The 13,787-nt window shown below is 43.1% G+C and overlaps 1 protein-coding gene across 1 annotated transcript in view; it reads left to right on the forward strand.

Moving 5' to 3' along the window:
• Positions 1-13,556, forward strand: part of LOC135512334 (sodium/potassium/calcium exchanger 3-like) — a 154,415-nt gene extending 140,859 nt beyond the window's left edge. The window contains exons 8-17 of the mRNA XM_064934256.1: positions 59-84; positions 200-253; positions 383-510; positions 610-770; positions 912-1,179; positions 1,375-1,541; positions 2,077-2,191; positions 6,846-6,958; positions 9,890-9,955; positions 10,095-13,556. Coding sequence (XP_064790328.1) covers positions 59-84; positions 200-253; positions 383-510; positions 610-770; positions 912-1,179; positions 1,375-1,541; positions 2,077-2,191; positions 6,846-6,958; positions 9,890-9,955; positions 10,095-10,244 — 1,248 coding nt within the window. The 3' untranslated portion in view covers positions 10,245-13,556. The remainder of the gene's footprint in view (positions 1-58; positions 85-199; positions 254-382; positions 511-609; positions 771-911; positions 1,180-1,374; positions 1,542-2,076; positions 2,192-6,845; positions 6,959-9,889; positions 9,956-10,094) is intronic.
• The last annotated feature ends 231 nt before the right edge of the window (positions 13,557-13,787 follow it).

The following is a 13,787-nucleotide window of genomic DNA, read 5'->3' on the forward strand; positions in this document are numbered from 1 at the left end:
TACTGTCCAATCATTCTTCCAAGTGTTCCAAGTATCATTCTTCTTTGTCTCCTTACAGTTCATATATGATGAAAAGGTTTCATGGTAAGTATGGCTTTCACTTTTTATGTATACAGGACATACACTTACCTATATGTTATGTGTTGTATAGCTGTTAAAAAATCAGCTTCAATTGAATCCCGCTTGATGTGTGTTTCAGGTGGGAGTCTCTGACACTGGTTCTGATGTATTTCGGCTATATTTTGATAATGAAGTAAGTCTGTCAAACCATCAATACCACACAGAAACACACTTCAAAACCATTTCAGGTATGAAGTTGTATCCACAGCCTTGTACTGTCCCTCTTTGTCTAGGTTTAACTCTTGTTCCTTTATGTGTATAGGTTTAACTCGAACATTGTGCATTTCCTGGAGAGGCGGAAGAAGAACTCGTCCAGCCTGGGGAACGGCACAGCCAGTAACGCTGACCTGGATGACAACTGTGATGCCAGCGCTGTCCTGCTGAAGAAAAGTACAGTCTGACCGTTCTGCCATACATGTGTCTGTGTGTTTGTCTCATCTCTCTCTCATCGCTCACGTTTCTCTCTCTCTGTGTGTATGTCTCCTGTAGCTAACTTCCACAGAAAGCAGTCAGTGTTGATGGTAGATGAGTTGCTGTCAGCCTACCCCCACCAGCTGTCCTTCTCTGAAGCCGGCATGAGGATCATGATCACCAGCCACTTCTCCCCTCGCACACGCCTCTCCATGGCCTCACGCATGCTCATCACTGAGGTATGACCACACATGCCTTCTGCAAACGTGGCCGTGTTTCTGTTTGCTTTGTGGGTGTGAATAAACTGTATTCTTACAGCATACTTATTTTGAAAATGTTTGTACAGCATATGACATGTGCGTATGCATGTATTTGTGAAGAGACAGCGTCTGATTAGCACCCGGCCGTTCACTAACGGAGACTCAGAGGTCACAGTGAAGGTCGGCAGTAGACGGGGCCTGGAGAACGGACTGGGCGGGCCTGAAAGGGGAGTCAAAGGTCGCCGTGGTCACCATGGAGAGGACGACAGGGGAGATGTGGAGGCCGGCAACGAGACTGAAAACGAGAACGAAGACAATGAGAATAATGAGAACGACGAAGAGGAGGAGGACGTAGGGGAGGGACCTTTTGTGCCCTTTCACGTCCCAGGTAAAAACCAATATAACATTACAGGGTTTCAAAAACGTTCAGTCTCTCAGAGCTCTCTTTATTGTGTTGGTCAACACTCGCCTAAAGGTATTTTTAGATTTCCTCAATAAAAACATCAATTGATGTAAATCCAGCAAAAGAACACAAATTGAAACTGCATCTCTTCTTTCCCTCTCCCTCCATCTCTTTCTCTAGCTGGGTGCTGTAATAAGATCAAGTGGCTGTTGGCCTGGCCTCTGTGCCTGCTGTTGTTCTTCACGGTGCCTAACTGTGCCAACACTCGCTGGGAGAGATGGTTCATGGTCTCCTTCGTCACTTCCACCCTCTGGATTGCTGGTTTTTCCTATGTCATGGTCTGGATGGTGAGGGCACGCACACACACGCACGCACACACACACATACACACACACGCGTGCATACAACACTGATGCCTCCCAAGTGGCGCAGTGGTCTAAGGCACTGCATCACAGTGCTACCTGTGCCACGAGAGTCAAGTCCAGGCTCTGTCGCAACCGGCCTCGACCGAAAAAACCCATGGGGCACAATTGGCCCAGTGACGACTGGGTCAGGGGAGGGTTTGGCCAGCCGGGATGTTCTTGTCCCATCGGGCTCTAGCGACTCCTGTGGCGGGCCGGGCGCAATGCACACTGACACGGTCGCCAGGTGTACGGTGTTTCCTCAGACCCATTGGTGCAGCTGGCTTCCGGGATAAGTGGGCATTGTGTCAAATAGCAGCGTGGCTTGGTTGGTTTGTGTTTCGGAGGACGCACGGCTCTCGACCTTCGCCTCTGCCAAATCCGTACATGAGTTGCAGCGATGGGACAAGATTGCGACTACTAATTGGATACCACGAAATTGGGGAGAATTATTTTAAAATAAACTGTCTCTTCACTTCAGGTGACAGTGATCGGATTTACTCTTGGTATCCCCGACGTCATCATGGGCATCACCTTCCTGGCAGCTGGCACCAGTGTCCCTGATTGCATGGCCAGTCTTATAGTGGCACGGCAAGGTGAGAACACAGAGTACTTTCTCTACCAAATCGAACTTTATTTATCACATGCGCCGAATACAATAAGTGTCCTTAACAGTTTCTACCCCAAGCCATAAGACTGCTGAACAATTCATCAAATGGCCACCGGACTATTTACATTGACCCCCCCCCCCCCCCCCATTTGTTTTGTACACTGCTGCTACTCGCTGATAATAAACAGTCCGGTGGCCATTTGACTAACTGTTCAGCAGTCTTATGACTTGGGGGTAAAAGCTGTTAAGGAGCCTTTTGGTCCTAGACTTGGCGCTCCGGTACCACTTGCCGTGCGGTAGCAGAGAGAACAGTCTATGACCTGGGAGACAGGAGTCTAACAATTTTTTGGCCTTTCCTCTGACACCGCCTATTATTCAGGTCCTGGATGGCAGGATGCTCTCGATGGTGCAGCTGTAGAACTTGGGGATCTGGGGGCCCATGCCAAATCATTTCAGTCTACTGAGGGGGAAAACATTCCCTCTTCATGACTGTCTTGGTGTGTTTGGACCATGATAGTTTGTTCGTGATGTGGACACCGAGGAACTTGAAGTTCTCACTCACTACACTACAGCCCGGTTGATGTTAATAGGGGCCTGGTTCGGCCCACCTTTTCCTGTACTCCACAGTCAGCTCCTTTGTCTTGCTCACATTGAGAGAGAGGTTGTTGTCCTGACACCACACTGCCAGGTCTCTGACCTCCTCCCTATAGGCTGTCTAATCGTTGTCGGTGATCAGGCCTACTATGGTGTCGTCAAAAAACTTAATGATGGTGTTGGAGTCATGTTTGGCCATGCAGTCGTGGGTGAACAGGGAGTACAGGAGGGGACTAAGTACACACCTCTGAGGGGCCCCAGTGTTGAGGATCAGCATGGCAGACCTGTTGTTGCCTACCCTCACCACCTGGGGGCGGCCCGTCGGGAAGTCCAGGATCCAGTTGCAAAGGGAGATGTTTAGTCCCAGGGTCCTTAGCTTAGTGATGAGCTTTGTGGGCATTATGGTGTTGAACGCTGAGCTGTAGTCATTGAACAGCATTCTCATATAGGTGTTCCTTTTGTCCAGGTGGGAAAGGGCAGTGTGGAGTACGATTGAGATTGTCACTTGTGGATCTGTTGGGGCGGTATGCGACTTAGAGTGGGTCTATGGTATCCGGGAGGATGCTGTTGATGTGAGCCATGACCAGCCTTTCAAAGCACTTCATGGCCACCCAAGAGTACTACGGGGCGGTAATCATTTAGGCAGACTCAGTCAGGGAGAGGTTGAAAATGTCAGTGAAGACACTTGCCAGTTGGACCGCGCATGCTTTAAGTACACATCCTGGTAATCTGTATGGCCCCGCGGCTTTGTAAATGTTGACCTGTTTAAAGGTCTTGCTCACATCGGTTACCGAGAGCGTTATCACAGTCGTCCAGAAGAGCTGGTGCTCTCGTGCATGCTTCAGTTTTGCTTGCCTCGAAGCAATCATAAAAGGCATTTAGCTCGTCTGGTAGGCTCATGTCACTGGGAAGCTCGCGTCTGGGTTTCCTTTTGTAGTCCATAATAGTTTTCAAGCCCTGCCACATCCGACAAGAGTCAGAGCCGGTGTAGTAGGTTCGTCTGAGAGCATAGCGTAATTTCTATTAACCTCTAGCGTCGAGCAATCCCGTATCCGGGAGCGTAATCATAACCTCAAGCTCACTACCATAACGCAACGTTTCCTATTCATGAAAATCACAAATTAAATGAAATAAATATATAGAAACACATGCATAGCCTTTTGTTAACAACACTGTCATCTCAGATTTTCAAAATATGCTTCAACCAAAGCTACACAAGCATTTGTGTAAGAGTATTGATAGCCTAGCATAGCATTAAGCCTAGCATTCAGCAGTCAACATTTTCACAAAAACAAGAAAAGCATTCAAATAAAATCATTTCCCTTTGAAGAACTTCGGATGTTTTAAATGACGAGACTCTCAGTTAGATAGCGAATGTTCATTTTTTTCCCAAAAGATTATTTGTGTAAGAGAAATAGCTCCGTTTTGTTCATCACGTTTGGCTAAGAAAAAAAAACGAAAATGCAGTCAACACAACGCCATAATATCAACAGAAACATGGCAAACGTTGTAGAATCAATCCTCATGGTGTTTTTCACAATTCTATTCGATGAAAAATCATTCCTGGCAGTCGGTTTCTCATCCGGGGCAAACGGAAAAATACTGCAGCTGGAGATTACGCAATAATTGCGACGGAGGACACCAAGCGACCACCTGGTAGATGTAGTGTCTTATGGTCAATCTTCCAATGATATGCCTACAAATACGTCACAATGCTGCAGACACCTTGGGGAAAACGTGGAAAAGGTAAGCTGACTCCTAGCTCCTCCACAGCCATATAAGGAGTCATTGCCATGAGGCGGTTTCAAAAAATGTGGCACTTCCTGATTGCATTTTTATCTGGGTTTTTTCTGTTCAGTTCTGTGGCACTCACAGACAATATCTTTGCAGTTTTGGAAACGTCAGAGTGTTTTCCTTCCAAAGCTGTCAATTATATGCATAGTCGAGCATCTTTTCGTGACAAAATATCTTGTTTAAAACGGGAACGTTTTTCATCCAAAAATTAAAATTAGCGCCCCCTATATCCAAGAAGTTAAGCGTCCGGATTAGTGTCCCGCTCCTTGAAAGCGGCAGCTCTAGCCTTTAGCTCGATGCGGATGGTGCCTGTAATCCATGGCTTCTGGTTGGGATATGTACTTACAGTCACTGTGGGGACAACGTCGTCGATGCACGTATTGATGAAGCCGATGACTGAGGTGGTATACCCCTCAATGCCATTGGATGAATCCCGGAACATATTCCAGTCTGTGCTAGCAAAACAGTCCTTTAGCGTAGTATCCGGTTCATCTGACCTCTTCCGTATTGTCACGTTTGTAAGAATGAGTGGACCAAAGCGTAGCATGATCTGGGTTCCACATCTTTTATTTCTATGTGAAGCAAACCAAAGCAAACCAAAACAATAAATGAACAAACGAAACGTGAAGAAAATGCAGTGCTCACATGCACTACACAAAAACAAGATCCCACAAACAACCGGTGGGAAAAGGCTGCCTTAGTATGATCCCCAATCAGAGACAACGATAGACAGCTGCCTCTGATTGGGAACCATACCTGGCCAACAAAGAAACAGAAAACAGACTACACATAGAAATAATAAACTAAAACACCCCCCCCCAGTCACGCCCTGACCTGCTCCAACATAGAAAATAAAGGCTTTCTATGGTCAGGACGTGACATCTATTGAGCTAGTCACTGGTACTTCCTGCTTTAGTTTTTGCTTGTAAGCAGGAATCGGGAGGATATAATTATGGTCAGATTTGCCAAATGGAGGGCGGGGAGAGCTTTGTATGCATCTCTGTGTGTGGAGTAAAAGTGGTCTAAAGTTATTTTCCTCTGGTTGCACATGTGACAAGCTGGTAGAAATGAGGTAAAACTGATTTCAGTTTGCCTGCATTAAAGTTTGCGGCCACGAGGAGCGCCGCTTCTGGCTGATGGCTTGTTGGCTGATGGCCTTATAGAGTTGGTTGAGTGTGGTCTTAGTCACAGCATTGGTTTGTGGTGGTAAATAGACAGCTGCAAATAATATAGATGAGAATGCTCTTGGTAGATAGTGTGGTCTACAACTTATCATAAGGTAATCTACCTCAGGCGAGCAATACCTCGAAATCTTTAATATTAGACAACACGCACCAGCTGTTATTGACAAATAGACACATACCCCCACCCCTAGTCTTACCAGATGTTGCCTCTCTGTTCTTCCGGGGGCATGGAAAATCCCTTCAGCTCTACATTATCCATGTCGTCTCCATGTCGTCGTTCATCCACGACTCGGTGAAACATAAGATACTACCGTTTTTAATGTCCCGTTGGTAGAATAATCTTGATCGTAGGTCATCGATTTTATTTTCCAATGATTGCACATTGGCCAATAGAATGGATGGCAGTGGAAGTTTACTCGCTTGCCTACGAATTCTCAGAAGGCAGTCCGACCTCCGCCCCCCTTTCTCTGTCTTTTCTTCATGCAAATGATGGGGATTTGGGACTGTTCACGGGAAAGCAGTACGTCCTTTCGTCGAACTCGTTAAAGGAAAAAGTTTCTTCCATTTCGAGGTGAGTAGTCGCTGTTCTAATATCCAGAAGTTATTTTCTGGCATAAGAGACGGTAGCAGCAATAAGTTAAAAAAATAATTTACGAGCAATGTAAAAAAAAACTTGCAAAATAGGAAGAAGGGAGAGGGTGTCATCTGCCTCTGTGACCAAGTCGTGTGGAAATGATGGGGACGGGTGGACTGAAGAGAACCCAGTGTGGCGCCTTCCTCCATCCTTGATTTCTGTTAGGTGTTAATTATCGCTCCCCTTTCAAAAATTAATCAGAGTCTGAGAGAGGGAAATGGAAACACATTCCATGACAGTCTGTTTGTTGTTGTTGTTGTATTTGTTGTTTGTGGCAACCTGATTATCTCAGTAAGTCAGAATTATTTATTTATGTTACCGATGTTGACCAACGTCTCTGTCTTGATTTCTTTCTTTCTTTCTCCCTCTCTTTTTTTCTCCTTCCCTGTTTCCATCCCTTTCTCTCTCTCGCTCCCTCTTGCTGTGTCTCTCAGGTTTTGGGGACATGGCTGTGTCTAACTCTATAGGCAGCAATGTGTTTGATATCCTTATTGGACTGGGCCTTCCCTGGGCCCTGCAGACTCTTGCCATCAACTACGGCTCCTACGTAAGTAACTAACACTGTTTCTCCTAACCCTGGCTGTGTAAGGTCTTTAGTAAACCTCTATCAGAAATGCACAATAAAAACGGACATCTGAAACTTATACGTGATATGTCTATTCTGTGAAGGTAATATTGATGTTGCTTTTTATTGTGAGAGATGACACAATTGATATTCTGTCCAGAGCCCTCTCAGCTCCTATCAAATGGCACCCATGTTATGTATGTTTATGTACAGTATTAGTCAGTGTCATGACATGTTTACGTAGACATTGGAGCATCTGCTATTTGTGATCACTGTAGATAAACATATATATTCCTGTTTGACATGTGACTGGGTCCTAACACCTGAAAGAGATAGGAGAAAAGTAGCTGTCAGCAGTCCAAGAGAAATACAGCGTTGAGTGCACCTGTGGCCCACTGTGCCAGAATCACACTAGATAAAACACACGTGGGGGTGCTGTGGCAGTGAAGGAATGCCTACATTCATCTGTTCCCAGGAGCAGACAGACAAGCTTTTGCTGCCTTGCTGCTTTTGGAGTGTGGCGTGTTACATGATTATTCCCAATGAAGGCTTTGACTGTGTGTTAGGGAATTGAGCTGAGTATTGGGGGCTAATGTAGGAGTGAGATACAGTGCATTCGGAAACGTATTCAGACCCCTTCAATACAATGTATTTATAAAGCCCTTATTACATCAGCTGATGTCACAGAGTGCTGTACAGAAACCCAGCCTAAAACCCCAAACAGCAAGCAATGCAGGTGTAGAAGCAGTTGACTTCTTCCACATTTTGTTATGTTACAGCCTTATTCTAAAATTGATTACATCATTTTTTTCCATCAATCTACACACAATATCCCATAATGATGAAGCAAAAAAAGTTTTCTATACATTTTTGCAAACGTATAATTTTATTTTTGGAAATATCACATTTACATTAGTATTCAGAGCCTTTACTTTGGCAGTGATTACAACCTCGAGTATTCTTGGGTATGACGCTACAAGCTTGGCACACCTGTATTTGGGGAGTTCCTCCCATTCTTCTCTGCAGATCCTCTCAAGCTCTGTCAGGTCGGATGGGGAGTGTCGCTGAACAGGTTCTAGTCCGGGCCCTGGCTGGGCCGGTCAAGGACATTCGGAGACTTGTCCTGAAGCCAAAAAAGAGTTCAATCTTGGTTTCATCAGACCAGAGAATCTTGTTTCTCATGGTCTGAGAGTCTTTAGATGCCTTTTGGCAAACTCCAATTGTGCTGTCATGTGCCTTTTACTGAGGAGTGCTGCAGAGATGGCTGTGCTTCTGGAAGGTTTTCACATCTCCACAGAGTAACTCAGATTGACCATTGGGTCCTTGATCACCTCCCTGACCAGGCACTTCTCCCCCGATTGCTCAGTTTGGCCATATGGCCAGCTCTAGGAAGAGTCTTGGTGGTTCCAACTTCTTCCATTTAAGAATGATGGAGTCTACTGTGTTCTTGGGGACCTGCAATGCTGCAGAAATGTTTTGGTACCCTTCCCCAGATCGTGCCTCAACACAATCCTGTCTCGGAGCTCTACGGACAATTCCTTCGATCCTCATGGCTTGGTTTTAGCTCTGACAAGTACTGTTAACTGTGGGACCTTACATAGATAGGTGTGTGCCTTTCCAAATTATGTCCAATCAATTGAATTTACCACAGGTGGACTTCCCATCAAGTTGTAGAAACATCAAGGATGATCAATGGAAACAGGATGCAGCTGAGCTCAATTTCGAGTCTCATAGCAAAGGGTCTGAATACTATTTTATATTTAATAAATTTACATACATTTCTATAAACCTGTTTTTGCTTTTGTCATTATGGGGTACTGTGTGTAGATTGATGAGAAAAATATATAATTTAACCCATTTATAATAAATCAAATATTATTTGTCACATGTGTAACAGTATATAACTTTAGACCATCCCCTCGCCCATACCCGGGCGTGAACCAGGGACCCTCTGCACACCCACGAAGCATCGTTACCCATCGCTCCACAAAAGCCGCGGCCCTTGCCGAGCAAGGGGAACTACTACTTCAAGGTCTCAGAGCAAGTGACGTCACCGATTGAAACGATATTTAGCGCGCACCGCTAACTAAGCTAGCCGTTTCACATCCGTTACACATGCACCAAATACAACAGGTGACCTTACAGTAACCTTACAGTGAAATGCTTACTTACAAGCTCTTAACCAGCAATGCAGTTAACACTAATATTTCTTAAGTAAAAATTGTAAAAAATGAGGGCAGCAGTAAAATAACAGTAGCGAGGCTATATACAGGGAGTACTGGTACAGAGTAATTGAGATAATATGTACATGTAGGTAGAGTCAAAGTGCTAAACATCAGCATAAAAGAGAGGGAGGAGGGGGGGGCAATGCAAATAGTCTGGGTAGCCATTTGATTAGATGTTCATGAGTTTTATGAATTGGGGGTAGAACTGTTAAGAAGCCTTTTGGACCTAGACTTGGCGCTCTGGTACTGCTTGCCGTGCGGTAGCAAAGAAAACAGTCTATGACTAGGGTGGCTGGAGTCTTTGACCATTTACCTCTACACCGCCTGGTATAGAGGTCCTGGATGGCAGGAAGCTGTGATGTACTGGGCCATACGCACTACCCTCTTTTTTTTGCCTTGTGGCCGAGCAGTTGCAATACCAGGCAGTGCTACAACCAGTCAGGATGCTCTCGATGGAGCAGCGGTAGGCTGTAACGTAACAAAATGTGAAATAGGTAAAGGGGACTGAATACTTTCCGAATGCACTGTACAGAGAACAGCTTATGGATACTGTAAACATTTCAAAACATTTTTGAAACTAATATTCTCTTCTGGAAATAGCAGTTGTACACTTCATACCGGTGCAAAATCAGTTCCCAACCCCATGGTTTAACTTCTTCTGTGCCTGTTTAAACCTTTCTTCTCTTAGATTAAACTGAACAGCAAAGGGCTTATCTTCTCTGTGGGACTTCTGTTGGGGTCTGTGTTCCTCACAGTGAGTCATTCCATGTATATGTCTCAGATTTTAAAGAATAAAATATACTTGAGTATTGTATTTTACAGTCTATGCAGAATTACATTTGAGTAGAGCAACCATAAATGTAATTCCTTAATGTCTTCCCTCACTCTCTTAGGTCCTGGGGGTACATCTGAATGGGTGGAAACTGGACCGTCGTTTGGGCCTGGTGTGTCTGCTCATGTACTGCATCTTTCTCTGCTTCTCCATCCTCATTGAGTACAACGTCTTCACCTTTGTCAACCTGCCCACCTGCAGAGACCGCTGAAACCCAGTTCTCACTCTCCCTTCTCTTTCTCCTTCCCATCCTCCTCCACTCTCCAGGAGATGGTCCGGCTTGGGAGGGATCTGTCTGCACCTCAGATATTTGTATTATTATTATTTTCTTTATGGTCAGTGCAATAGGGAGTAGTGTGTGTGTGTGTGTGTGTGTGTGTGTGTGTGTGTGTGTGTGTGTGTGTGTGTGTGTGTGTGTGTGTGTGTGTGTGTGTGTGTGTGTGTGTGTGTGTGTGTGTGTGTGTGTGTGGTTTAAAGAGGAGATAAACTGGGCACACATGCAGGAGCAAAAACTGACTTGTAAAAAGCTTTCACACAGGACGCGTGAACAAAGCTATTTTTGTCGACTACTGCCTACTTTGATGTGAAGAGTTTTATTTGTTTAGGACTTTTGTAAAGGTGTCTGAAACTGCATTATAGTCTACCGTGTGATGACAATTTCTAATGTAATGTTTATTAGCTGCTAACTGGCTTTGATGAAAGCCGGTCTTATACGAGTCTATAATGTGTATTGGAATAGTGTTGTTTGAATAATATTAAATGAAATGTTTCTCGCTTTGTAAATACATGCAGGTAGATATTCTATTTATTAATTTATTGAATGTTATTTATTTTAAATCCAAACCAACCCGGTTGGTCTCGAAGATATTGGAGATACTGTCTGTAAAGCGTAGTGACACCAACACCCCTTGGCATGTTATGAGACTCCAGTCTAAAGTCACTTTTAGGGGAAACAACCTTTCAACATTCTTTTGACTCTTGCAAAAGAGGAATCTCTACTAAAAGTATTCTGAGCATTTACTCTATGACGGACTTGATTTAGATCGTCACACGAAGAAAATGCATCCTTAGCAAAGTCAAACCTATTCAGTGAGACTGCACTGAAGTATATCATATGTGGTCACATCTGTCCAAGGTGGGAGACGGTCTCTGTTTCAATGACAATGAGTGTCCCTACTTGCTGATTATTATGGCAATCTGGTCAAATGAAGCAAACTTTGTGAAATGGTAAACTCCTTTTTCCCACAAATGGAGCTCAAGAGAATGATATGTGCTGCCACATAGGGGCACAACCATGAACTACAGCACAGTATTGGATTCCTACAGACCTTTTCTTGTTCCAAGTAACTTTTTACCAAATGTACATTGCCTAGATGGACTTCCTGTATAAAGGATGGGTTTCCTGTTCCACCGACACACAGAGGAAATTAGGTATTTCTGTACTAATGAGTGCTCCCAGTGTTATGATTCATAGAGGTAGAGATGCACTTTAAATAAAGCATCTGAACTTTGGCTGACCTGATGTTGGTTGAGCTGCGGTAATTCATTTTTTGTAATGCACAATGTTTAGATTTGTCCAGATGGTAGGTTGTGCTACATTTAAATCAGTTCTTATGTCCTTTACGCCTTTAGTTTTGGGGATTATATCAGACGGGGATTCTAGGACACTTGTTCAAGGCAAGACAACCAGTCGTGCGTTGATTGAATGTTTGCTATGTTAGTAACACCATCGCACCTTTATTTGACGTTTACAAAATATATTTATCACACCACTGTAAACACACAGCAGACTAAGGGCCCTATTCAATCCGCATCGCGGAAGTTCAGTTTTAAAGCGGGATTGAAATTTAAAGGCAATATTCCCGCTTTAGCAGAGTTAACATTAACGGTAGACGCTGCATATAGTCGACTCAATCGGGAATTACTTTTACATTTCTGTTGCGAATCTGTAACGCTTCAGTTTTACAGATTGAATAGAGCCCTAAAACCATCTGTAAAAACTAAGATTTTTCATCTGGTAAGTTTTTTTAAAATAAATACAAATAACACACATTTATTGAAAAAAAAAATTGCTTTACAAACTGCTCTGAATGACATCTTGTGAACACTCATTTTATGGACCAATAACACAACATCTCAAATACATAAATTATGATTTAAAAAAGTCTCAATGTACAAAGTATTAGGGTTGCATTTATTTTGAAGAATGTGTATCGTTTGTTTTTTTGTTCATATATTTATTTGTCTTGGGAAATGTGGAGAGACGGAGCACAACTCTAATGTCAAAGGAAAACAGGGTTTTTAAAATGTAAAATCGTTTATAATGCAATAATGATGAGCTTTACAATGTAAATATGTTGTTTTTTTCATTTGATTGAAGGCACATTTCTAGATGATATGTACAGTTGCACATCCCTCTGTCAAGAGAGTAAAATGTATCTTGTAGGGCAGACTAAAGCTAAGTGGTTTACAGAAGTCTGCACTGGAAGCTTGATATGAAAAGCGACTTATCTACATATCTACCAAGCCTACAAGTCAAAGACTCCTAACTAGTTCTAATTGGCCAATATCATACAAATATCCCCATGCAGCATTCAATACATTCAGTTGAAAAGATATCTTCAGTGGCACATCTAACTGAAATGTTAGCCAGTGACATATTCATCCTTAGCCATAATACCATTGACAAATATGGTCAGATGTCATGTTGTGCTGCTGTTCATTTGTCCCTGGTTTGATGAGGATTATGATCTGTAAACAGGTACTATACAACACAGGAGGTTGGTGGCACCTTCATTGGGGAGGCAGGGCTCGTTTTAATGGCTGGACGAGAATTGGTGGAATGATATCACATATCAAACATGGTTTTTGATGCCATTCCATTTGCGCCATTCCAACCATTATTATGAGCTGTTTCTCCCCCCCCCCCCCACCCAACTGCTATACCACCATGTGCTTGAAATTCACCAAACCATCACCAAGACTCATATCTGCAGGTGAGCGGTCTTGAGGAAAGGAATATTTTAATATTTTGTGAAGTTCACATGCTGATATATTGCTGATGTACATATATACATACATGTAAATGTATTTCTATATTTTGTCTTAATCTGTATATTTGTTCAATATATTTTCATAGATATGATCTTAGGTCCCCCTTGGTACCCTCCTTAGTCCTTTGTTTTGTTGTGTTTGAGATTTTGATATCACCTTGTCCTTTGTTAACTTGCATGGATATATTTTAATATAATACATTATTTAATGGTAATTATAATGTCATTTGAATCAGAATGATATATATTAAAGATGGCACTAAACTTGGCTGTTGAACTGGATCTCCTAGATGACTGCATGTTGTTTCTGATAGGATTGCTAAGTTTGATGATGTAATGTTATAAAATAACCTGAAGTATGCCTCCAGAACAGGGAGATCAAAACAGAATGGTTTACCTTGTGTGCCGATGTTTCAGATGTAATTTAGAATACTTTTGGTACTTCCGCATAAATAAAGTATATTTGCTTAAGGTAATGCATGTATCCTTGTGTTGCTTTCCACACTACCACCAGAAAAGCTTTTGTCATAAAGTATATAACATAACTTTAGATGTGAAATTAAAAAGAGAGGAGAAAGAGAATGTGAAAGAGAGATACTCACTAAACGGGTATTTTCATGAGTCAATTATCTGTCTAATTTCACAACACATACTGCCCCTTGTGTAAGGGTGGTGGCATTATATTGGGCATTCACAATTGT

This window comes from Oncorhynchus masou, chromosome 24 (assembly GCF_036934945.1).
Source record: "Oncorhynchus masou masou isolate Uvic2021 chromosome 24, UVic_Omas_1.1, whole genome shotgun sequence".
NCBI classification, from domain to species: Eukaryota; Metazoa; Chordata; class Actinopteri; order Salmoniformes; family Salmonidae; genus Oncorhynchus; species Oncorhynchus masou.